Source organism: Lepisosteus platostomus, chromosome 8, assembly GCF_059453375.1.
Source record: "Lepisosteus platostomus isolate fLepPlt1 chromosome 8, fLepPlt1.hap1, whole genome shotgun sequence".
Lineage (NCBI taxonomy): Eukaryota > Metazoa > Chordata > Actinopteri > Semionotiformes > Lepisosteidae > Lepisosteus > Lepisosteus platostomus.
In genome coordinates, this window is record NC_142618.1 from 48,491,763 (window position 1) to 48,517,762 (window position 26,000).

A 26,000-nucleotide genomic window follows, 5' to 3' on the forward strand; every position below is an offset into this window, starting at 1 on the left:
AGGATAGAGGACAAGTAGGATGTTTCTTTCTTGAAATTCAAGTGGTATTACTACTATTTATACACACATTTCAGTGTATTATCAGATAGATTTTTTATTCGCTTAGAGATGTTCCCTTAAAGTGTTGTTGAAAGTATTGTATTTTAGCTATGATGTATTTGATCATTTATTTTGCTTAAGCTCATCAAACTCAAACCATACTGACATATTTAAATGCTATAGGTAATTCTCTTCTTGTCCAGTATTAACCAAAAACATTCCTACTGTTATCACTGAACATTCTGTTCTCCAATATGACTGATTGTAAATGTGCATGCTTCTGATCAGGACTATGCCAATTTAGTTATGTGACCATAAGCTCCAAAAAGGCGTTGTACAATTAGCCAAGTGCTCCTGAAAGTTGGATTGGTAGTATGGTGGATTGGTGGCAGTAGTTCCTAGAATCTAGCTCTGTTCCTATTTTTTAGGTGTAGTGCACTCAACAATCCATTTTCTTCAAAATAACACTACCACAGTACATAACATTTGCACATCAGTAAATTATACCCATTTCTAGTCATTTTATAAGTTTTAAGATCCACTGTTTTATCAAGTTACTTAAGAACAGAATGTTTTTCAATTACGTTCAGCATGGTACTGGCATATCAAAGCATATAAGATATTGATATTAATAATCCCAGACAAACACATTTATATAATACTCTGTTTTGACAACTTTAGATACCCCTCTTTAAGAAAAACAGGGTTCTTATAACTATAAGGCATTACACCACAGCCTTTTTTATTCATCTAAGGTTGTACTATAGAATATACTGAGGATGAAGAAATACTGTCACATTTCATCAGCTCTCCTAGAAAATAGCAGATTTGTATTCCTCCAAGGCACATCTCTTTGAGCATGGCCTTTTTCCAGTCAGTTTATGTTAGTTTTTATTATTCAGTTTAGTCATGAGTTGACTCTTTTGTTTTTTTATTGTAAAGCCTTATCAGATTGATTTTTATTTTTATGATAAGGGTACTTGAAAGGGACTGGTCACAAGATCTTCCCATTACTGTAAGTGAAGAGGACATGTTATATCTGAAAAAATGTAATTCATCCTCGTACTACTAATCTTTGCAGATACGATTCTCTTTATGTACGCTTAAAATTACTTTCACATATTTTTAAAAGTGTACAGATTTGGATATCGATTAAGTGTTCGTGGAATTTTGATTAATCTGTTATGACAGTCAGTGATGCACTAAAGTGACTTTAATAGTTGTATTAACACAAAATCTCCTCATCTGAGAGGGAGCACAAGTGATGAGTGTCCTGGTGATGTGATGTAACTGTTGAATGCCAAGCTTGGTGAAAATCAAGAAAGACACAAAGGATAAACAGGGCATGGTAGCTCAAGAGAGCAATGCCTTCATGCCATCATTATGTTGGAGGAACACGTCAGGTGGGTCATCAGCATTAGGGTCAAGTCCTCTTTAGCAATGAATCATGACCATCTTAATGGATGTCTGCGAGTTTGACAGACATGCAGACCAATATGCTAATTGTGTTCAGAAAACCAATCGATGGGGAGTCTGAGTGAGTATCCTGTTCCAGAACTCCACTCCAGTAACTGATATCTACCTGACTGCATGGCACATATAAATCAAATTTTGAGACCTCAGTTCTGGCTGACTCATTCAGATGTATCAATATTCCTTCAGTACAACACTAAACATTGTGCTGCTCATTACAGTTCGTGTTGCTTCAAATGGTGGCCATACTCTATTAGTCTTTTATGAAGATTCACGGTAACCCCACCCACAAAATCTCTGTTGGTCACCATGTTTGACAAAAGTTAAACATAATGAATTTGGCTGTCATAACTGTTCAATAAAATGTCATTTCACCTGCTATAAAATAGATTGGCATTTTTCCCCAAACCTTTGTGTATATGTTGCAATAATGAGTAGTGCATTTTGATGCACAGCATAAATTCTAGTGATTCAGTGCCTCACCATGAACCCCTTTTTATTTTGGAATCAGTGCTAGTAATGCAACTAACAGAATTTTGCTGACTCTGCAAAAACGTTTTCAAAACAATAAATTGTAACCAGAACCCTTTTTAGCATGTATGGTGTAAATTACACCATAGGCTATTTACTGCTTGCTGTTTAGCTTAATTGCTGCAGTAATATTTCCAACAAGTGCAAAACCAGTTCTTATTGTATAATGTTTCATACACATTGTGAATAGACTTTAAGCACGTGCATTAATAAGTCCCTAGAACATTTTTTAAAATGCTGACTGATAAATAATTGTACACAATCAAGACTTCATAATTAATGTTCCTTAATTTAGATTGTAAATTACTTGATGCACCAGCATTTCATTAACTGAATTCATAAACGTAGTTCTTCATGGTGCTGATATAAGACGTTATTAAGAGCATTTTTTAAAATAAAGTGTCTAACTATAAATAACCTCTTAACACTAGAGGGTAATCTGTTTGGATAGAATACAATAGTGGGACCTCTTCTGGCAGGCTGTTTGGAAGGTACTTGTTCATAAAAATTTAAACAATGTTCAGTTTGAATGTTTTGTTTTTGGTAGGAAATGTGGCATACCTCATTGAATAACTATATATATATATTTTTAGGAGCATATCAGGAGCACTATTTTTCAAATTAGGATTAGTGTTCCTATTTACCATTCAACAACAGGCATGTTTCAAATTTCATACAAACCCTGTATATAGTGTACAGTATATGCCGTATATCTATATCATAAGCAAAACGTATAAGTGCTAAATGAGAAGTAGGATATTTAATATTAACTAGTGTAAAGTAAACTACTATAAAATCAACATTCTTTTCCACCCGTTTTAAACTGGTGAAACAAACAATTTGAAAACCGTCATATTGTTTCCATGAGCGCAAGTACGTCAAGTCATTGGTTTTGAATTGTGGAATGAAGCAATTCCCTCAGGAAAAACAGATTGAACTCCACTGATGCAGAACTGGGGTTGCTTTCCATCTGAGATTATTTTACTGTTGCTTGCATGTTGGTATTGAAGTAGATTTAGAACAACTTTTTAGAACTGAAACAAAACACTGCTGTTTGTGTAGGAAATCAAAATTAAACCACGTGGACTGATCCCAAAACCATTTTGCTTTCAAAAAGTGTAGTCCATTACAATATAGTTTGGCAATCATTTGGCATGGCAGCTATTATGAGTAAAGACAAATTTTAATATTCTTTCTGCATTTGCCTTAAAATAAAACCGAGCCAAGCTACTAAGTAAGACATAAAACCATGTGTGCTACTTTAGACTACTCTATTGCATCATGTCATGGGACAGTATGAATCTACGGGTTTTTCTTTTCATAACTTGAAACATGAAACCCAGGAGCCAAAGCCAATGTATAGTAGTTCATTCTTGTAGTTACACATAGTCAGGCATGGAAAGGCAATGATATCTATAAAATTATCTGAAGGCTAATACATTATATAGATGTATTATTCCAGTGCTGACAATGGTTACCCTGGCATTAGGTGCAAATCCATTACCTTCATTTCCTCTCCATATGATTATATGCTAACATTCCATAGATATTGCCACATGCACTGTTCCAGTTAGATGTTTTATTTAGGCTTTAACATCCACTTAATTTGGATGAACAAATGCCCTTTCTCACTTCAGATACTCAGATACAAAAAAGAAAGTCCACATACCTTTCCAACATAAAGTGGATCATTGCCAGTATATTCCTCGAGTACAAAGAATTGGTTCCACACCCAACTCCGCTTTTCCCTCCGCAGAGTCGCACCTGAGTGCTGGGAATGTAAATGTGAGCCTGAGCTTGAGCTTTCAGTACAACTTGCCTCCCACAGCGAAAGGAGAAGGGTCACAATCCCCAGAAATGTCTGGATGTTTACTGTCACTGACTTCATTTGCTACAGTATTAAGGAAATTAAAGAAATCTACAAAAATTTGCAGGAGTTGTAGCAGGCTTTTTTTTGACCCAGAGGAAATCTGCAGGACTCAAGAGTTGACCATTTGTAGCACACTGGGTGAGGAGAGTGGATGATGCAAATTTGACTTCACAGGGGAAAATCGGGTAAAAGGCACCTATAGAGAGAAAGAAAAAAAATGTTGTTTTATTAAATGCTGTTAAGAAATAGTTATGATTGCAGCATTTTAAATAAAATTTGGTTTTGTTAGTTAATGTGCCAAACTCGGCTAATGGAGAAAGTCAAAACATTTAACATACTAATACATGGACAGAAACCATGGTATACAAAGTATTGCTTCTTTCTTATTGTCATTTAAAGTCATGATGGAAAATACCAATGTTGCAGGATTTATTAGGTTCACAGATGAGAACAAATATGGACTTCTTCATAGAAGGGAATTGAACTATATTGCGCAATAAAACCCAAGAATTTGTAATATATAGTAAAAAACAATATCTTCAATGTATAGCAGCAAACTGATTAAAGACTATGAAATGAGAAGCACTGCATTATTACAGAACAACAGTGTCTGTGATAAGATTTTCTGTTAGCTGCAAAAGATCATAACTGAAATTCATGTTATGAACATTTTCAACCATGTTAAAAAAGGGTAATGGAATCTTCCATTTTCAATCCTTGTAAATAGAGCAGATACTGTATACCTTCAACTATCAAAAGTACATTAGATGTGTGAGTCACAGAAAGAAGTTGGGAGCTACTGACTTCCTACATAATGGTGTGTGCAAAAGTGTCTTGTTCTGGATTTAGCTATTAGGTAATAGTTTGTAAAGCATATGCTTAGTTTAACTGGCCAGCAGCAGTAAAAAAACCAAGTACATTATTTTTCAAATGAGTTACAATAGTTGTACTTTTTTTGACCAGTGTTGGATTCAGAGTAAATTGTCAATACATCAAACATCAAAGATATGCTTTGAAAATTAACCTCTTGATGCCTTGGAATTCACAGGACTTGAACTGATGAATTTCTCCTGCACGGCAAGAATCAAAACTTTAAGCAAGATTCAAACTAATCAAATCTGAAGAAATTAATTTATAGTGAAAATGATTTGGTGTTTGCACTTGAGTCTTCAAATTAAAGCTTAAATGTTTTATCTACTTTACTGTGACACCAGTAATCACTAAACTAAAATTAATTTGGAAGATTGAACTCAAAGCAATGGATGTACTTTGGTTTTAATACACTGGCACTTACGGCACTGTATATCACACTAAAAGGTTGTTTAAAACTAATTGGACTATTTGAGGAAACTACATTTATTGCTTTGGCATATTTGCAGTATTGTTTTCTTTAATCCATGAACTTTCTATTATAACCAATTAAAAAGGGAAATATTTAAAACAGGAACTTGTCTCTTGGAATGATGTGTTACAATACATTGTGTTCCATTATTTTACTTAGGAGGATTTTCCCTAATTTTCCCTAGTGCTTTCAGAGAACCACAGTTGTGCCACAGTTATCCAGGATGAAACAATTGTTTTAATATTTCCACAATGAAAAGGGTAGCACTTTGAAGCGTTCTGCCTATTCCTCAAGAGGTAGTGCATGACTTGATAATACTAACAAAAATTAATTATAGACTAATAAGTACTTTTAATGTTTTATATAAGGCTGAGACCATAAAGGACAAATCCATATACGAACAGGAATTCAATTTATATTTAGGATGCATTAAGGAAAGTTGGATCTTGTGTTGGGCAGTGAGAGTTGTTTTTGTTTTTTCCCCAGAATTACACAATATCTTCTGAACTGACATTCAGTGTAATGCATCAAGACGTTCCAGGAAACGGTTTCCACTTTCCACTTCCCAAAATCATATAAGGACATCCATCCAGTTTCTGACCATGTATCCAATACAGGGCTGCAGCACTTATTCAATACAGGGTGGCTCCCAAATCAATGGGAGCAAGAGAATTTCAGGATACATACCAGTCCGTTACAGATCATAAAAGGCCTTTAAAGGTAATTTCTCTGCTTCAATTTGTAGTGATGAGGGCTTCACATTTTAACTTTTTTTTTTAATGAGGATGGTCTTTATTCATTGTTGGACAATCTCACATTCACCTCTGTTCTGCAATGCATGTCCGTAGACTGTTGCATCGTTCAAGTCAACTAATGTAGTGGTTAATGATAATACAGGGAATAGCCAGCTTTAATATAAGCTGGTATATACTGAGGGAAGACTTACTGCTCAGACTTATGTTGATGAAGTCCTCAAGCCAATGGTTGTTTCCTGTTTTTGTTTTCCAATGTGCCAATCCCTTATTGTCAGTTTTCCTGGAGGCCAATGCAAGACCACATGATGGTACAAGCACATTGGCATGACTTCAAGAAAATGCTGCGATCTTATCATGGTCAGCTTTTCTTTCCTAACCTGAGGTTAATAGAACATATGTAGGAGCAACGTGCCCATAACATCAACTGCAGATAATCACAATTAGACAACCTATGCCAGCTGGCATAAGAAGAGTGGTGGCAAGCCCCACAGCAATCTAGACCCCCTACCTGGCAGTGTTGGCACTGTGACAGTAGTCTTAAATTTCTTAATAATGAATACTACAGTGAAAAGTGGTCAATTCATCTTTTTATGATTTTTTTATAGTCATCCTCCAACTTACTGAAGTTAATTACCATTTGCTAACAGTCATTAGAGTTCTCTCTGAACTGATGTTGCATACGGTATTAGAATGTCTTCTGTATGTTGCCTCCCCTTTTACAAGGAAATAAACTTCAGAGGCTTCTATTGCATACCTACAAAGCAGCGTATTAATTGTAGATCTGATTTTGAAATGCATACAGAGCGGTATGAATACATGTTATCCTCATGTTTTATGGAGCGGAATTGTTTATAGCATGTGAATTGCTATCAAAATTTGTGTGTAATATTTTTAGACTAAATAACACAGAAAGTACAGGTAATCATCTTGGTGAAGCTGGGCAATGGTTCTATTTCTTAAATGTTTCTGTGTGAAAACATGAAGAAATGCTTATAAAATGTAAAATTTTTAAAAAGCAAAATTACCCTTTTAAAATTCTAAAACATTCACCTAATTCTTTGAAATATTTCTTACTCTTTGCAAAACATAAATACTCATGTACAGCATGACCTGGTCATGTCACATTGTTTTAGAACAGCGTTTTTTTTCACACTATACAAAATAGAACTAAAACTTCAAGTAATACCTCTCAGAATATTTTAAGTGGCTATTTATATATCCAGTGAAATCCAGACATCTTTATTATATATTCTATTATATATTTTACTCATAACTGGTTTATTGTTTTTAGATAGATGTATATTTATAAGTACATATATTTAAATCATATTCCTTTTTATTGGTTTTGGCAAATAATGCACTGTTAAAAGAAAAAGAAAATCACCATGTACTGTTGAGGAAACAACCTGTTGAGAATGACCAATTTCTCTTATAAATCAAAAAAGTGCTTGTGAACTTTTTGAGATCAAGGGATCTTAATTGGATCTTTTTATGATTCTTTTTGTTTTGCAGGTTCTGATTAGCCTACTTTCTGATGTAACAATGAAATGCATGAACTTAAGAAAAAAGCAGCTCAAGTAAGTCCAGTGCCACCTTAAACATACAGTAAGTACAGATATTCTGTGCTAGTGAGCACCAACAGAATTTTACTTCTGTCTTACTTTTATAATGGTACAGAAGTATTGCGTCTCATAAGAAGCATTTCTATCTTTTGTCCTGAATCTGTCAACACTCAGGTTTTAAATGTGTTCTTTGCTCATGTTCAATTTAAAGACATTATCTTGATAGAAACACAAGACCATCCTAAAATGAAATGAAGAAGATAAAAGCATACTGCTCACTGGGCTTTATCAGATTGTATCAAAGTAAATGATCCAAGGATTTATGTTTCTTAGAAGATCCTATTCCTTTCTATAATAAGGGTTGGTAACTTTGTATCCATGCACGGATCCTTTAGTTTCTAAAAGATAAAGTTTTTAATTCCCTGAAGATTTTTTGGAGATGACAATACTGCAATTCAAGAGAAAACACACATCAAAAGGGGTGTTACCATAGTTGTGGTATTCGGTATTCTACATACTCAATACAGGGGCCCCAGACAATGTCTTCCGCACCTTGGAAGAATAGTCACATCAACCCTCTCAAAGGATTTGATCTTGAATTCACTAGTACGGATAAGAAAACCAGGGTGACTATGGTATGGAAATTTTTTATCTAATCCCTTTAATCTCATTTGCAAAGCTTGGTTTACAACAGGATTACAAGCACTTAGTAACTGATAAGTTTGGAGTTTGGTCAGCATACTCTCAGCCATTGGAAACAAATTTAAAAGTGTGAACCTCAAAAGAGATTTACATAGCTCAGCCTGCTTGAATCCCAAGCTTCAGATATTCTCAGTCTTTTTTCAATTTTACCCATGCCTGACAGAATACAGTACATCGGACCTTTATTTCCATAAAGTGGGCAAACTTAAAAGGGTGATTTTGTTCATTTTTTTACGTCCCATTTTTTTTCTTGAGACAAAATTGTATGGAAGAATGGGAGTATTTTTAGGATTTAGATTATTCTCCTGCATTATTCATTCTCTCTGTCTAATGCTACATGACATGCTGCTTCCTTCAATTTTTATTAGTCTTAAGTATCTGACCAAGCCTAGGGGGGAATCATGGCAGACTCCAGATAGTCATGTAATGTGGAAGGAGTTTACGCTGTTATAATTCTATTATGCTGTCTGTTTGAATTTCCTTATTCTCCAAGGAGCTTTGTCCCCTGACAATGCACTCCTTAAACATTTTTAAAACAGGTTTTGCACCAGCCTGATTGAGGCACACAGAATATATTTGAGAGCTCACATTTGTATATATTTTTAGAGCTGTCTATGCATGTGACTTTTTAATAGCATAAGAATCCAGATGTCCTGAAAGATATTCAGTAATTATATAAATAACAGTTGATGACATTTTCTTCATTATGATGCCTATACTATTATGATGTTTGAAATTTCTCTGTAATTATCATTTATCGGGAAGTACCTTACAAAACTAAAATGATCATTCAAATAAAATACAATAAATGAATATGACGGGTAATAGGGCTGATGTGATCTCATAAAAGATGAAGTACCTAATAGTGATAGTAGAGAAGAGATGGGGGAAAAAGCTTAATCATCCAGGTGGGGCTGCACATTGGTGGTGGAGCGGAGTCCCCATTACCTGTAAACCACTTTGAGTGGAGTGCCCAGAAAAGTGCTATATAAGTGTAAGCAATTATTATTAATTTACATTTCTATGGCTATTTCTGTTAAGAGTATTCTGTACTGCATATTCCTCTATATCTCTCCCAATCCCTACCTTATTTACCAGCTATTTTTTCATAATTGAAATGCTTCACAAGAGTATAAAATTGGCTCATTGTTCAGCACTATTAGCTTTAAATTGGCAACTGATAATGTCAGCCTCTTTGATTTTGCCACTGTTCAAATCCTCAGATACTGGGGGGTGTTTAAGGTTATGCAGTTACTCTCACTGGAAATAACTTTATTAACATTTTCAAACAGGCAGACACTCATTTGAAAGCACCTCCATAAAACAAATGAATGCATTTCTTCACTTTTGTTCTTTCAGGTCTGTTATTCCCCCTTCTCCCCCTTTAAAGTATCAAGACAGATTGCCATTCAACTCTACAGTGGAATCTATCACTGACTGTGCCACTGGTCAGACAATTTAGAAACCTTAGCATTTAGATACTAAATAGTTTAGGTACCCTGTACCTTAGATGGTGTCATGGTAAACAATCTTATTGGAATAAATCTTCGGTTTAAAAGACTTTGCTTTAATGGACTTTGGGTTTAAAGGACAAAATCTGTTAAAGGATAAATTTGTCTGTGAAATCAGAACTACTGTACTGTGCTTTTGCTGCAATAATGATAAAATCCACAGATAAAAGGTACAAAAAGGTAAAAGTGCTACATCGGTTTAAAATTCAGGAATATAAGTGGTACTCTATTCAACCGAGGGTTTACTGTAACGTTTTAAAACGGGTTGAGTACTGACTTGGAGGGATTGATTCAGTTCTATAATTCTTTTGAAGCTCACTTCACTTCCATTTGATCAGTTGTACAACTGTTTGTCCTCCTTTAGGGTATCAGGCTAAATTACATACCCCAAATTTCAAATTCATATAAAAACAGAAATAACTTTTTATAATTGTCTATCCCATGTTTGTTTCTGCCTTAAGACATTGCATTGTTGGTTTTTTCCTTATACAGTACAGTACAATTATTTATGAACTGACATTTTGTAGAAAGACTCGAAGTGCAGGAAAACTCTTGCTGTGCTTCACATCAGAGTGATAAGGATATTACATTTTTAACAGATATTGTTAATGGTCTTTACTTATTCCAGGACCTGTAATTTCAATACTAGCTAACTGGCGTCTCTATCATTCTCCACATATGCTTTCATTCTGCAATTCTTACCTCCCCTGGGGGACAAGTTTCTCTAAGCACCCAATACATTTGGAGGAAAATCAAATTGACTAGCTTTTTTCTGTGTATGAGTATTTTGAAGTTTTTAACCAAATGTTAGTATTTGGAATTAAGATTTGAATGCTACAGATAAAAAACAAGTTAATGAGACAACAATTTGGAACAATATACAGTATAGTACAGCTTTCAAATACCTTAATCCAGTGATTCATTTTTAAGCTGTTTAAGAATGTCCAATTATGATGTTTTACAAACAGATGTCTGTTTTGGCCACTTTTCTTGTTCTCTCCTAGCCTTTTTCAGTGGCATAAACAGATTTGGTTTGGCTGGTCCCACTAGCAACTAAAAGGATGCTGGCACTGCATCAGGAGCCTTTGTATTACTTCCACTGGCATCACCAGTTCCTTGCCTATCTTAATATCAATTTTACAGGAACCTGTTTTACACAGGTAATGATCATAATAAATGAGGGTACATACCAGTCTTTTTTGTAAACTGTAAGATCATTTGCATAATTTCTTTAAGTATAAACTGTGTTAATATTAAAACACCTCAAACATTTTAGGTGTGTTTTCGTTTTTTAAGATTTTTTTAAGAAAACAAATAACATTCTCACCAGTAAAATGTTGAACTTAATAAGACTCTCAGGTCTAAAATATTGCAACGCCTTTCTCATATGGTTAGTATGAACATGTTGGCATGTTTACATTGTAATGCAGATTATTGTCTTGCTTGTAGTTATACATAGAGTAAGAACTGTTACTCATGAAAGGAGGCCATTTGGCTCATCTTGTACTTTTGGTAGTAGCTTAAGGATCCAAGGATCTAACCCAGCTATTTCTTAAAAGAAGCCAGGATATCAGCTTCAACAACATGGCGAGTTAACTGGTTCCATACTCTTACATCCCTTTGGGTAAGGAAGTGCTTCCTGTTTTCAGGGGTAGATGCATTTTCATGAAGTTTCCGCTTGTTTCCTTTGGTTTTCATTTATTCTAAAGTCGATACCAGTGAGAATTTTTTTAAATTGTATTAAGTCCAGGGTGGCATGGTGGTGCAACGAATAATATTGCTGCCTCAATACTCCCCTGAGACCCTGAATTGGATGAAACAAGTACAAATGGATTGTTGGATGATTTAAACCCCCTCACAGACTTTTTCAAGACTAAAAAAGATCAGTTTCTTCAGCGTGTCAGTGTAGGACAATCCATTAAACCAAGGCTTTATCTGTTCAGTCTTCTCTGTACTGATTCCAGAGCAGCCCCTTTCTATAAGATGTTGACCAAAATTGTAGCATATTGCACCTTATATTCAACGGTTGTCTCCCATCATGGATTAATCAACCCAGACACTGCTGAGTTTCTGAGATCAGATATGATTGGTCAGACTCAGGGTGGAATGGGCATAAACAAATACTTATCAAACCTCGCTAACATTGACTTTGCAGGTTACTAAACAGCTGATAAGGGAAAAGTTTCCTAAATAAGAATATTGGATTGTAATATATCCAGAGAACCAGGCTAAGCTTACTTTTTCAAATGTTTTCAAGGTGGTTTCAAGTCGTCTGAACATCTTCTCTGGAGCAAAGCACATCCTGCAGCACAGTGATCCATGTTACTATATAATGGCATTGGAAAATTCCTATCACAACAGAGATGTCCTGCCACCTACTGATAATAAATAATAATAATAATTCCTTATACTTATATAGCGCTTTTCTGGACACTCCACTCAAAGCACGTTACACATAGTGGGGACTCCCCTCCACCACCACCAATGTGCAGCATCCACCTGGATGATGCAATGACAGCCATACAGTAGCATGCCAGTATGCCACACATCACCTATCAGTATGGACGAGAAAAGAGTGATAAAGCCAATTTGTAGATGGAGATTATTGGGAGGCCAAGATTGGTAAAGGCCAATGGGAAATTTGGTCAGGAAGCCGGGGTACAGTAACACCCCTACTCTTTTTGAAACACCCTGGGATTTTAAATGAACACAGAGTCAGGACTTTTTTTTACATCTCATCTGAAGGACAGTGCCTTTTTACAGAACAGTGTCCCTGTCATTATACAGGGGCATTAGGACGCACACAGACTGCAGGGTGAGCGCCCCCTATTGGCCCCGACTAATACCTCTTCCAGCAGCAACCTTAGTTTTTCCCAGGAGGTCTCACATCCAGGTACTGACCAGGCTCATACCTGCTTTACTTCAGTGGGTTGCCAGGTATGAGTTGCAGGGTGATATGGCTGCTGATCCTGCTGATCCTCTAACACCTCTTTTAGAAGCAAATTGTTTTTTTGTTCCCTTAAGTTACTAAGATTACCTTATACCTTGTCATCCTAAGCATGTGAAATCTAACATGACGATATACATATACTGTATGGCATATCACAGGCATTAGGGACATAGAATAATATTAAGAGGCATTTGAAAAAAGTTCAAAGTCTAATAGAAAAAAAGTGTTGAATCCAGTATGAATGTACCTTCTAACTTTTCACAGTCTTCTCATTAAAAAAAAACTCAAAAACTGACAACACTTATTTCTGAATATGGAAGTGCATAAAGGCTCTAATTACATGTTTTTCCAATGTGAATATCATCATAATGATTAAAGAGGCAACTAGTTTGTTAACTGTTCGTTTTTAGCTTTCCAGCATGAAAACAATGTTTTACTTCAAAGTGACATTTTCAGAATGAAAAAAATAGGATTATGAATTTTCCACCCACATCTTTTTGCAATATAGATATGAAGGTGTCTGAGGTTATGGATGAAGGACTGAATGTTTACCAATCTTAAAGGCAGTTAAAAGCACTTTAAATAATTAGTGTCTGGCTTTCATTGCATATACACAACACCCCTTACTGATATCTTACTGAATGTGCTCTCTTAACTACAGAATGCACAATGCTGAACTTTGAACATGTGTATGACTCAAATAGACCACGACAGGAAGATAAAGCCTATTAGTTCCTACTGCCATATGACACAATGAGTGAAAACCAGACCCTCCCTACTGCTAACTGGCCTGAGCATCCACAAGGGACTTCTGTAAATGGAGAACACATACTGTACTTTGCATCTGGATATCAAAGGAGGCAGAGAGAAGACTCAGAGCATATGGCATCATTGCACTAGATGGGCCTTATTGCCTTGTGAAGTCTTGCATGCAATTCCTTGACAAGACAGAAGAAAAGATAGGCTAACACTCAGTTGTCTGGATATTTTTAGCAAATCGGAATATACTACTTGGTTATCTAATCATTAATCCAGGGATGCAGCATGTGGATGCAAATCAAGACTATTAGACTACTTAGTTAGACTATGAAGTTTCAACAATGTATATTTTCTGATAATCCAAATAGACCATCCGAATTGTGTGCTTTTAAAATTATTAACATTAATTTGTAAAAGTACTATTATTCTTGAGTATCAATTCACATTTTTCTGTGAAAAAAAATGTTTTGCATAATTAGAATTTTTCAAATTATAATTCCGAATATATTATTATATTTAAGACCAAGATATATTCAGGATAAAAATGAAACAATCAATTATGCTATTTTCAGACTTATATATATATACAGTATTTGGAGAGGCATTAAAATGCAACAGATGCTATTGGTTCCATCACATACTTGTATTTTAATACTTCTATAATACTTTATATACTAATATTATAATTAATAAACATTTTTTTAAAATCCCTTATCTCAAGATAGGGAATAAGCAAAATACTTGGGAAATATAGTCTATGGACAAGAAAATGTAGAAGTCATGGTGCATAGCTTTGCATGTATCATGCAATATATTTAACAAAACATTCACAGTTGACCCTGAAAAACTCTTTAAGGACAAATGAGCATTCCTTCTTTTTATTATAGAATGAACATTCAAACTCATTAACTCAGCTGGAAAAAAAAAAACACTGAAGGCTGAATAAATTTGCATGATCCTCTTTAATATTGTTATGATATCTTGCAGCAGCTCCTAATTACATGATGTATCTTCTAATATCAGGGCAAAATGCCCTATGATTGACATCCTAAAACTTAATTAGTGCTAGTAAAAAAAATCTGTATTCTAGTATAAATGTCTAAATGTTAAATATCTTGTATCTGACTTAAAGAATGAAGTAAAATATTTTTTTTTCTTATTGTATGTTGCATTTTAGCAGCTGGATATATCAAACTTTTGAAATGAAAACGGGCTTTTTTACGAGTTGCCTAACCACTGCTAATGTACACCATTTTACATGCAGATTAAAAAAGGACAATCTCAGCACTGCTTGAACATTGTGGAACATTATGCTTACTTAGTGTACTTTTTGTTTAGGCATAGCATTTTTAAATAAAAACTAACTAATATAGTAATAAAACAGAGTAACTTGCCCTCAGGCTGCTGAAGACAGCTGTATAACTGAAGAAATCTAAGATTAAACAGGTGTTTGTGTTCATTTTCTAAGATATTGTGTTCATCTTATTACTAACGGCCCCTTGTTGAAAGATTTGTAAGAAAAAGAAACAGTAGAAATAAATAGTAACATCTTTTACCCTAAAATCTAATGTCTGCGCCACCTGGTGGAAGTAAAGCGAATTGCTTTTGGTTAAATTCTAAGGCAAAAATAATATAAACCACTATAGAAACGCAAAATGTATAATGTTGAGAATTGGGAACTTGTAGCGCGAAGATAAAATCAGATATTTAAAATTTAAATATGCTTGTCTTTTTCTGTTCTCTCTCGATGTTAAAAATATATATTTAAGAAGTTGTGATAGTTTTCTTATGAAAGTTAAGGAATATGGCTACTTTTTAAGCTGGTGTATAATATGTACTCTTGGCGTCTATCCATTAATATATTTTCCGAAAATGTATTTTTTGTTTTATTTTTTCTTGTCCCCTAAAGAAAGATCTTTAAATTCTGAATGAAATAATAAGGCTGGCATCATTTTGTCTCTCCTATTACCCTGGCGTGTTTTTTAAAGGCGAACTAGCTGTTCTGACATTGACTTAGGCATTTACTTCACTCCTGACAGGAGATAAAACGTCTTCTGCACAATTAGTTTAAACTTATACATTCAACGCCTTAACATGGAATGACCAAGAACGTAAATATCGACGAGCAATCGTACCAGTAAGCAATAAGGTTAAGTAAATAATTTCTACTTGAATAAGGATTATATTTCTAAACAGATCTTAATATAGCAAATTGAAAACATGACTATCTCATCAGACCTGCAAAGAAAATAAATATTAAATTCCCAAACTAAATCAACATAGTAGCGGAATTGACGGGAAACGATCAACTATCTGTAAAGCAGCACCACCATAGTTTTAACACATGTGTGAATAAAGCAGGAGAGAAACTGATGACTACAATTCAACAATCTAAAGGTGAACTTCCATTTGCTCATCTCCTTACTTGTATTCGGGCTGCGTACCTATAAAATCAAGAACACTGCCCAGTATTTCGCTCCTTTACACGAGTAAGAAAAGAAAATATCGCCTATAAACTATAATGCCTGTAAGCACCTGGCAGTATTTTGTATGCGCCTTATTTCACCTGAACCATAATCTCAAACAATGTAAACATATAGAAAGAAGTGTCTCTTTAAATTCTTTCCAAAAAGAAAGGGTATTATTTCCGAATCTACCCCTTATGTTCTACATACCCCCAAAAAAAGAGGGGGGAATAAACGTGGGTCAATAACATCGAAAAGGCACTGCAGCGCTAACCTTCTCCACTGAATACTAATGAAAGAATTAGAGATATGTTAACATAAGATATTGTAGATGTGCAGTGGTAAATGTGGAAAACGTTCGAATCTAACATTATCAACTATCCAAATATAGAGTAGGAACACCTGTTTTAGGAGAAAAGCTTTTCTAAAATACCTTTTGTCCTCTTTCTTCTTGTATTAGATTCACTTTCCAGATTGAATTAACAATATGAATTTGACAAACAAAACTTTTGTTCTGTAATTGTTATTTTCTTTTAACATTACATGCGTGAGTGTAGTGATAGGGCTCAGTGATGATAAAGTACCTGCTTGAACGCTTCTTATACAGTATATAGTTGGTTTGTTTCCTCTGCTCTTCCAAATTCAACTCATTTAGGTTATATACTGTACAGACCACTGTCAGATGTCGGATTATTTCTGTGGCGCAAATCACTTTGCGGCAGAATCCAAACCACGCACATAAGACAACGAGCTAAGAAATGAAACGCATTGGAAACCTTACCTCCAGACTCTGATTCTCTCGGATGCTGCAACAGACCGATCCGGCGTGATTCTAATGCCCGTGTCCTTTTACATACGTGCGATAGCTGCTATTAACTCCATTGAGAACTTACAGCTGCTGAGAGTAGATTTCAACGCGAAGCGCACACAGCGCAGTGAACTGATGGTCTCTGGAGCTCCGGACTGCTGTGAGCAAATCATGCTCAGCCGCCTCAACTCCTAATGCCACTTCAGCTGAGACTAATAATAAAAAAAGAGACAAGCCTTTTTTACCACTCTAGTATGACTAGGTACTATTCAAAGTGACCCACAACAGAACTCCCACTTGTCAGTATCTATAGAATGAATCCTACGAATTAAAAAGGGGGGAATCAGAAAAGGGCTTGAAGGAGGTGGGGCTGAAACCAATCTATCTCTTGGCGAGGTGATATTTGCATTTGAAAGCTCGGAGATTTAGGAGAAAATGAAAGTTTCTTTCATTCTCTTTCTCTTCTTTCTTCGAGCTTGTCAAGTTAGACAAAATAAAAAAAAAATAGCCACTGCAGTATAAGGCGGACAAATTAACACTGTAGCATATTGCCCTAAATGCACCTCACCGCAAGCGACCACATACTGTAGCATCCTGTTACAGGGAACAACCTTCTTCTTGGGTGCCACAAACCTCGAGGGACTGTAGTTGTGTGGTTTTCATGATGTTTCATTGCTACCTCTGGGATTTTTAGGAATACCTTCAAATAGTTGGAGTCTGTATTTAGCAGGATCTAAATAGTAGTCAGATGCTACAAGCTCGTGAATGGTGAAAAAAAATCTTATTAGATATAGAAGAAAATACTTTAAAAAACAACTATAGCATAAAAACACCACTTTTTGGTAAAAAAAAAGATGTCAAAGGCAATTGTGGGTTTGTAAACCAGGCTGTATGTACTTCTGAACAGTGAGCAGCATATTATAATCCACCATGCCCAGTACATTATCTATAAAGAAGTGTATAACCTATTTAGATATTAATTCTTTGTCCTGAACAAAATTATATTTTTTTTAAATAATCTAAATTATATATATATAACATTAAGACAGAATTTGATGACATTTCTTTGTAATTGAGTCGTTTACTTTGTGCTTTCATAAATGTTACAAATTGAATATTTCAGAGTGGAATATAATTCAGTGTGGAATTAACCTCTACTTGCTCTAATTTGCAGCCAATGCACACTGACACAGCTCCCTACTCAAATATTTTATAATGGCACTATTGTAAATGTTTATTTTCAATTACAGCTACTCGCATGTCAAGCAATCATGTCTGAAATCCTCACTGAATATTAAATCTGTATGACAGGTAAGTAATAGCACTTGCTATGGTGGAGACATTTCTAGAGGTCAGAGTAAATGCCTTATATTCTATTAAAACCACCAAATGCTCCACTTCCTACCACCGCCAACTTTTAATGCAAATGCTTTTTTTGATATTACAAAAAGCAGAATATTGGTATATGGATGAAAAATACAACAATAGTAACACAGATGTGTTCTATTAGCTCTATAACCTGAGCCTCTGTCCTTTCCTTAATTCCAGAACTGACCCTAGTCATTAGGTTAACATTGTAGCTGGCAAACCTTTTTTCAATAGAGTAAATACAATACATATACATTCACTGAGATCATTCATAGTAGCATTTATAAAGCTAAATCCTTTAGGATGTATATACAGTATTAAAGTCCTTCATAGATGACTAAAATAGCACAAAATATAAAAAATAAAGTAATGAATGAGAAAAGATGAAAGAAACTGTGGTGAGTTACACCTTCTAGTGGTGAAGAAGACACAACAGGATTTCTGTTCAATGTCTTTAATGGAAATAGAAGAGGGAGTTTGAGTAGGTAGAATTCAGGATACCTCTTCCTTATTCTACAGTACATGCCTCAAACAGGGGTAAATATTCTAGCTCTCAGACAGAGGTAAAAAGGCAAAACAGTACAAATTTCAGAATTGCAATGCTGTTATTTTGATACAAATCATTGCCCCCATAAAATCCTTAAAGAGTGCTTTGTAAGCTCCATGGACAAGACCATTAACATACTGGGACTGCAGTAGCTGAGCCCCTCAGAGTACACTAGTAGATGAGCTGCTTATTTGGAAGATGTGGAATATTATTTTTCAGTTTGAAATCAAGTTTTGAGTTTTTAAATTCTTCTTTTAAAAAGCTGCTAATTTTGTGCAGCGAAAAAAAGAAAAATGTTGACAATTTTGAGGTCTTCAATTAATTTTCAATAAAACAAGGATTAAAATAATTTACGGAATTGTTGTTTTAACTCACTGGGTGAAAAGTAGATGGTTAAGAAAAAGCAAAATGTAACAGAATGCTCTGCTTTGTCTTAACCATTTACACTTTACCGTGTATAACAGTAATGTTGTAAATGTAATTATTGTTGTAATCCTTGTGTTAGTCGAAAGTTAGTTGAACCTTAGCACTAAAATAGCACTGACAACAATAAACAAACATCACTCACATTATTAACGTTAACTAAGCTGTTTTGTTATGAAATGCATTAAAAAAGAATCTTAATACACAGCAGTTCATGTCTGCAGCACAAGACTGGAATTCTAATTACCCAACACTAAAAGATTTCTCTGGGCTTCTTTTTACTCAGAACAAGTTCAAACAACATGTGTGGTCAAACACATGGAAGGTTAATATACTAGACTTGAACTTTAATTGCTCATCATTGTAAACACACGGAAATTAAAATAAGTGAAGATTACAGATGGAAAGTTAACCATTTGCAGTTGGTGTTGTTAGACGTAATAGAATAGGGGCATTGGAAAATTCTAGTTGATGTTCTGCTTTATGTCCTTGAAAATGAAAACTGGAATCGTCTCTCTTCTGTTATAGGCATCTGTTGTAAGAATTTCCTTTGTAGCAGACAAAAACATATTCAATTTGGAGATGTCATTGATGATGTTGTTGGATACCAGTCTGCTGCATGGATCCTCTACCTGTCAGGTCTTCTGTCGTATTTATGTTTTGTACCGAAATGTCTAATGTGTCTATTCTTATCCCCACCTCTACATGTGTTTTCTTGTTTCTTGTTCCATTTAAAGCCCACAACTAACTCCACTCAATTGAATTACTCTCAAGCCCCAGTTCCACACTGTAAAGTTAATTTCTGCTGTTTTTTCTGTCTGTCTCTATCCCTGGCATCCTACTGGCCCAAAAGACATCACATCACAGTTGATGCCTTCAGCTCTGATTCTTTTGGTCCCCTCTCTGCTTTCCTAGCCCTGACTTGTCCAGCACCTTACCTTCAGCTCAGACAGCAGGTATTCTAGGACTCTTTTCTCTCTGTACTGACCCATGGTCCCCAGTATGAGTTAGTATCTACTTTCATCTATCCATCACATCCACAAACGTTCTACTCAAAACCCTCGTGATCTGGAAATTCCAGTTCAGGCCCCAAGTCTATTTTCACTCTCTTCCTCAATATGGAATCTAATTGTTGCTCTCTCCTCTGCCAGTCTGCCAATCTGGCTTAGTTGTTGCATGTTGTGTTATTCGTTTGGCTGCTCTTGGTGCCACCTAGTTGGTACTAGGTCTATCTGGTGTCCCACCTTCGCCTCAGTCAGCAGGTTCCTCTACCTCTACTCTCCTTCCCATCCCTTTGTGTCCAATACAACACAACAGGCATTCAGTACCCATTCCTTAGCATCCACCCTGTAATTTCACTGCTTCATCTCCCCATTTGTATTCCTCACAAGCAGAAGCTCAATTACTTCTACCACCATTCCAGCTGGGTAGAATCCTTTACTTTAATCCCCTTCAAATCCTCTTATGCCTAACTCATTAAGCATTCCCAAATAAATATTCTTATTCCATGTTTCTATTCCTTGTGAACTTAAAATTATACTAATGGTAGTGGACAATAATTTATAAAACATTACTTCTTAGAGCCACAATACCAGTTTATATATTTGTCTATACAGTACCAAAACATGTAAAGGAAAGGGGATACATATCACCTTTATTAGTATGTAATCTGTTTAGTAATAAGGTAACTAAAAGTTTTTAGTGCTGTTTCTTGTCTGGGACTTTTCATCCAGCTAGTTTTTAGTGCTGTTTCTTGTCTGGGACTTTTCATCCAGCTAATGTTAAAGCAAGAACCAAAACACTTATTTTTCTTTCAAATAGTGTATTTTAAGACCTAATATAGGAAAAAACACATATGCCCACACATAAACATATAGAGTATTTAAACAGTAGATGTACTGTAACTTTGTTTGTAATCTATAATCACACTGAGTGCTGTTCAGAAAACTCCTGTTCTGAAAATAATTACATTATACTGAACACAAAAATACTGATCATCCTATGAGTCATAGACTCATTAAGTAATGCTCAGTGAAGTTTGATTTTTGTGGTTTATAAGTTAGGAAAAGCTTTTGAATTTTCAATAAAAAACATTTATTTCAAATTAGAAAAGCACCTTACACCTCATAATTCAAATATAATGTGTCCAAACCATTTTAAGTGTTTTGAAACTTATATAGCACATTTCTCCACACTCCGCTCAAAGCACTTCACAGTTAATGGGGACTGCCCTCCACCACCACCATTGTGTAGCACCCACTGAGATGATGGCAGTCGAATCGTGCCAGTCCATCGACCCCATATCAGCTATCAGTAGGGAACAGAACAAATTGAGATTATAAGGGGAAATTTGTCCAGAACACTTGGGTTAACACATACAGTACAAACGGGAAAACAACGTACATACATTACACTGAAATGTACATTGTAGAACTATTCTCCATTTTCTACTCTGCAACTTTCATGTCGTCAACAGTAAACCTCAATTGGAGGTGTGATGTAGGGCTCTATAGCACAGAGGTTTACTGTTGCACAGTAAAATGATTAACTCAAGCCCACCCAATCTCAAGCAGTATCTAGAATGCTACTTGTTGAATCTGCACCTTGCAGAATTTTGAGTGGAGTCAGATAATAGCACATCCAACACCAAAATAGTGATTTTTGGTCTATGGGGTACAAGAAAACTAAAATCAACAAATAGTATTATTATAGAAAACAAATTATATATAACATACACCTCCAGTTTTCTATGTAAAGAGAAGTCTATTATCCATGAGACCACAAAATATTGATCTCCATACACAAGTTAAAGAATATAAATATGAAATGTTAATAAAGTTGCTTCACAATTCTTTTATACAACAAATAACATTGGAATGATAGTGGAATTTGACATTTTACATTATGTCTAAAACATTCTAAATTTATATATATACATATGCGTATAAGAATAAGTGAGTATAAGCATGTAGAAATGTTTTCAATATTTTTACAGATTGGAGTTCAATACTTTTTTATTTTATTTTTTTTCATTCCAGTGTCTTGTAAGATAAATCTTCAGAACGCCTAAATAGAAAAGTTAAAATGTCTATACATTTTTTCTAGGATGATGCACAGCATTTACTATCACTTAATATGATGATCTCTGTGTGTTGAAGCTTAAATTTAGGATATTGCTCCTTTATACAAATTGCTGACATGACTCTTTCAGAACAGCAGTTTTTTTTTTCCTCTTGGAATATCACAGACAGTAAGTGTTAAGACTCTTCAAGATGGTTTTTTTTGTCTGTGAAGGAGCTGTCTTAATCCATGAACAATAAGCAGTTGTGCTATCATACAGTAGTACGAAGAAAAAAATGAAACAATTCATGTCCTTTGTTGCCCAAAAAGTACTAGCTCTAAGGCAGTAACAGTCTTTTCAATCATTGTTACATTCAATCCATTGACATCCTAATGCTAATAAATACTATGTCTTAAATAAAATGATCATTTTAATTGTCAAGTTATAGCTTATGAAAATAATTAAAATGGTATAATTACTTTTTGTTGATAGTGGCCCTTTAAAAGAACTGAATAACCAGTCTGTAGTATACTTTCATAAAAAATAAATTGCATTAATGAATGTATAGTGTGCTGGATGATTACAGAATTTATTGAAAATCTGATTCCTACTTATACTCTTAATTTATAGAAAACACTATTCCACATTAGGCAAACACTTACAGACATCTACTGAAATTGAAACAACAGGAATACCCAAGGTACTGTGAAGTAATAAGTGTGAAAATATGTTAAAAGATTTGTTTAGATGTGCCATTGAGCCTGTCAAGCAGAAATAATGTACGCCCAAAGGAAACAAAAATAAGTATTCCCTTTGGATGGAGTTTATTAAGCTTTATAATTAGATGAGGATTTGTTACTCTTAAATTTCCTAAAGCAAGAAGACTTATTTTTTTTTTAAGTATTTAGAATGACAAAAGGACTAAAAAGAATCCAACTGTATGTGTTGGAAGAAACAAGAACCTAAGTTACTGTTCTGGAGAAAAACGTATTTTTTGTTCAACTAATACTGTGGACACCTCCCCCCTTCTTCCTTTTTTTTCCAGAACTGTCCTTAATCAAGACTAGTCTGAAAGGTAACAGATGTTACTAAGATTGTGGCTGCTCTGTCTTCTGTCTCTGGCTTTATACTCTTTTGAAAAAGAGAGACGAAAACTTGCTTTAAATCACTAGGCTCCTCTGTGCTACAGAAAATCTGTTTGCACATGCTCGAATGGTCATGTAGAAAAAGCCTGGACTGTTGCATTCAAACTGAGGTCAGGCTTACTGCTCTGTTTTGTGGTCCCCACTCCTCCCACATTGAGCAGCTGCTGGCTGATTGCTGGAACAAATTGAGGTGATTCAGGCCACCAGCAGGGTAACAGAACATGCCTTTTTCAAAAGAAAAGGAGGGAAAATCTTAGAACAGGACCAACCGGGGCTAACCACAATACAGCGTAGGATTGGATTTGATACACTCAATATGGAGACATGCTCCTGCTGAAAAGTAGGCCGTAAGGACATAAAGAAGTTCAGCCATATTACACAGAGGGGAAGAGCAAAATGTATTGGTGGTGTAGCGATTACTGCGATACACCTAATTAAAGCGTAAAAACCGTAAGGCTAATAAGACAAAGATGAAAAAGAACGTGAAAATTACCATGAAGCTAAACAAACATGCCTCATATGAAAGACCTCCCTGAAGCTAGGTCTCTGTCTAATGCTGTGATTCAAGAAGCTGATTTGTGACTAGGTTACATTGATTAGTATTTTTTAAAATGTTTTAAACGCAATAAGCAGACAATATATTTTACATTACGTTCATAAACAGTGTCAGAAATATATTGCGGTTTTATTTTTATTCTACGTATTTGCATAAACACTATACAAAATTGTGTAAATTACAGTATGCTGTGAACAGTGACAGGAATGATGAAAAGCTAAGTACAGATATGATGATGAATTAACCTATGGCATTATAATAACAATTCTACAACCAAAAACTGAAATCATGATAACAATGTGTGTACTGTAAATAACACTTTCAATTAGTCACAGAAAATCAAAAGGTGTCTATTATGCATTTTGGAAATGAGAATAACTACTGACACTGATACTGCTACAGTTTAGTTCATCACACTTTTATAGGTAACAGTACTGTAACCACAGAAGGGGTTTATAACGCAGGGTCTGTTGTATTCTCTCTACTTATGTTGTAACAAAACACGTAGACAGATTCAATAATACAATGAAAAGAAACATAAAATAAATTATAATAAAAAATATATCAAGATATAAAATGCAATATTTCAAGCTAACAGTTCATAACCACTGTCCTGTCAAATAATCTCTTGAGAATTATTCATGCAAGAATGATATTTTTATTTTATGGTTTAACTGAACATTACATCACAACATTTGTTAATATATTTTTAATAATATGATTAAGGTTACATTTAAGAAGACGCCATAAAACCCAGCAGCATGACCTTCTTCTTGACTGTTCTTATCAGATCTCAGAAGAGAAGCAAGGTTGTGCCTCATTAGGACTGGGCAGACTGGGCAGAAAGGTAGAAAAATTCATCATTTGGATGAGACATTAAACCAGTGTCATGACTCCGCTATAAAAGATTCCCATGGCACAGCTTGTAAAAGTGTATAAACACTATATAAAATACACGGGGTGTAAATCCATGTGTTCTGGCTAAAGTTGCAAAATTTGGGCTTGCAAAATTTCACAAGCCTATAACCCCCCCTGAATTAAATCAGTGAAGTAATTTCTGACTTCACTATCTGATCCTCAGTATCACTGTTGTCAAACATATGACTCATGGTAGGGTCCTGTCAAAACCATCAGACATGGTTAAACTAGTGTCCTGTCTCGGCCTGTTTAACCTACACATAAAGCAAGTGCCATTGGTCATTTTACTGCAAAAGTCTTACAAGATCAGCAGTCCCTATGGTTCTCTACCTTCATCCAATTGAGGTGCCCCTGTTTGATGTTTTCATACAGTAGATTGAATTTGAATGTTTTTTTTTTCCTGAAAACAATGGGGGGGAAATTGACAACAAAGACTTGTGTGCACAGTTCCTCTTATCTCCTACTAATTTTGGAGTAAACTCAAATACTAAAATTGATTTCACTGAAACTGTATCAAGTGTGTGTTTTATGATCTTTAAAGGGTATTGTCACGATTGTAGTCCCTCCTCCTTAAGGGCGTTCCGGCTCTTCCTTGTTTGTATTATTCCCCGCACCTGCCCCTTGTTCCAGTCTCCTTCCTGTCCCTTTAAAAGCCAGACGCAGTCGCCAATCGTGGCTCTGCATCTGATTTCCACATCGTGCGAGCCCGAGACCTGGTTGCGCCTGGCTCTGTTATGTTTTTAGCTTCCTGCTCCTGCTCCTGCTCCTGTTCCCCCCACTGGTCCCGACCCGGCACCTGTTTTTAGTTCCTTGTTTTTGATGGATTACCCGGCCATGGACTCTTGCTTGTTTTTTGGATTCTCCCCTGGATTTATTCGTTGGATTGTTTGCCTCAGCCACACCTCCCTGGATCACTAGCACTGCATGGACACGCCCCCCCTGTTTTCATCCACGTTTTCCGGCATTACTTTTTTCCTAGTGTTTCCTCACAATTCTGGATTGTGTCATCCGCATAGGGTCCAGAAAGAACTGTTTTGTTACAGGTATGCTCAAACATAGTAATAAGGGTCTAGAAATTTCATAAAAGAAGAAAATAATAAAGTTGTATGGTTCAAGAGAAATGGAAAAGTTTTATGTCTTCATCGAACAAACTTGATTTGTGCCGATTGGTACAGTACTTTCCAAAGAGAAACAGCAATAGCTGTACAAGGGAAT

General features: G+C 35.2%; 1 protein-coding gene across 1 annotated transcript in view; it reads right to left on the minus strand.

Moving 5' to 3' along the window:
* Window positions 1–17,141, minus strand: part of LOC148657467 (cadherin-7-like) — a 98,814-nt gene extending 81,673 nt beyond the window's left edge. The window contains exons 1-2 of the mRNA XM_088643767.1: window positions 16,741–17,141; window positions 3,713–4,109 (exon numbers count right to left, since the gene is read on the minus strand). Of these exons, the coding sequence (XP_088499893.1) occupies window positions 3,713–3,931 (219 nt within the window). The 5' untranslated portion in view covers window positions 3,932–4,109; window positions 16,741–17,141. The remainder of the gene's footprint in view (window positions 1–3,712; window positions 4,110–16,740) is intronic.
* Window positions 17,142–26,000: the final 8,859 nt, after the last annotated feature.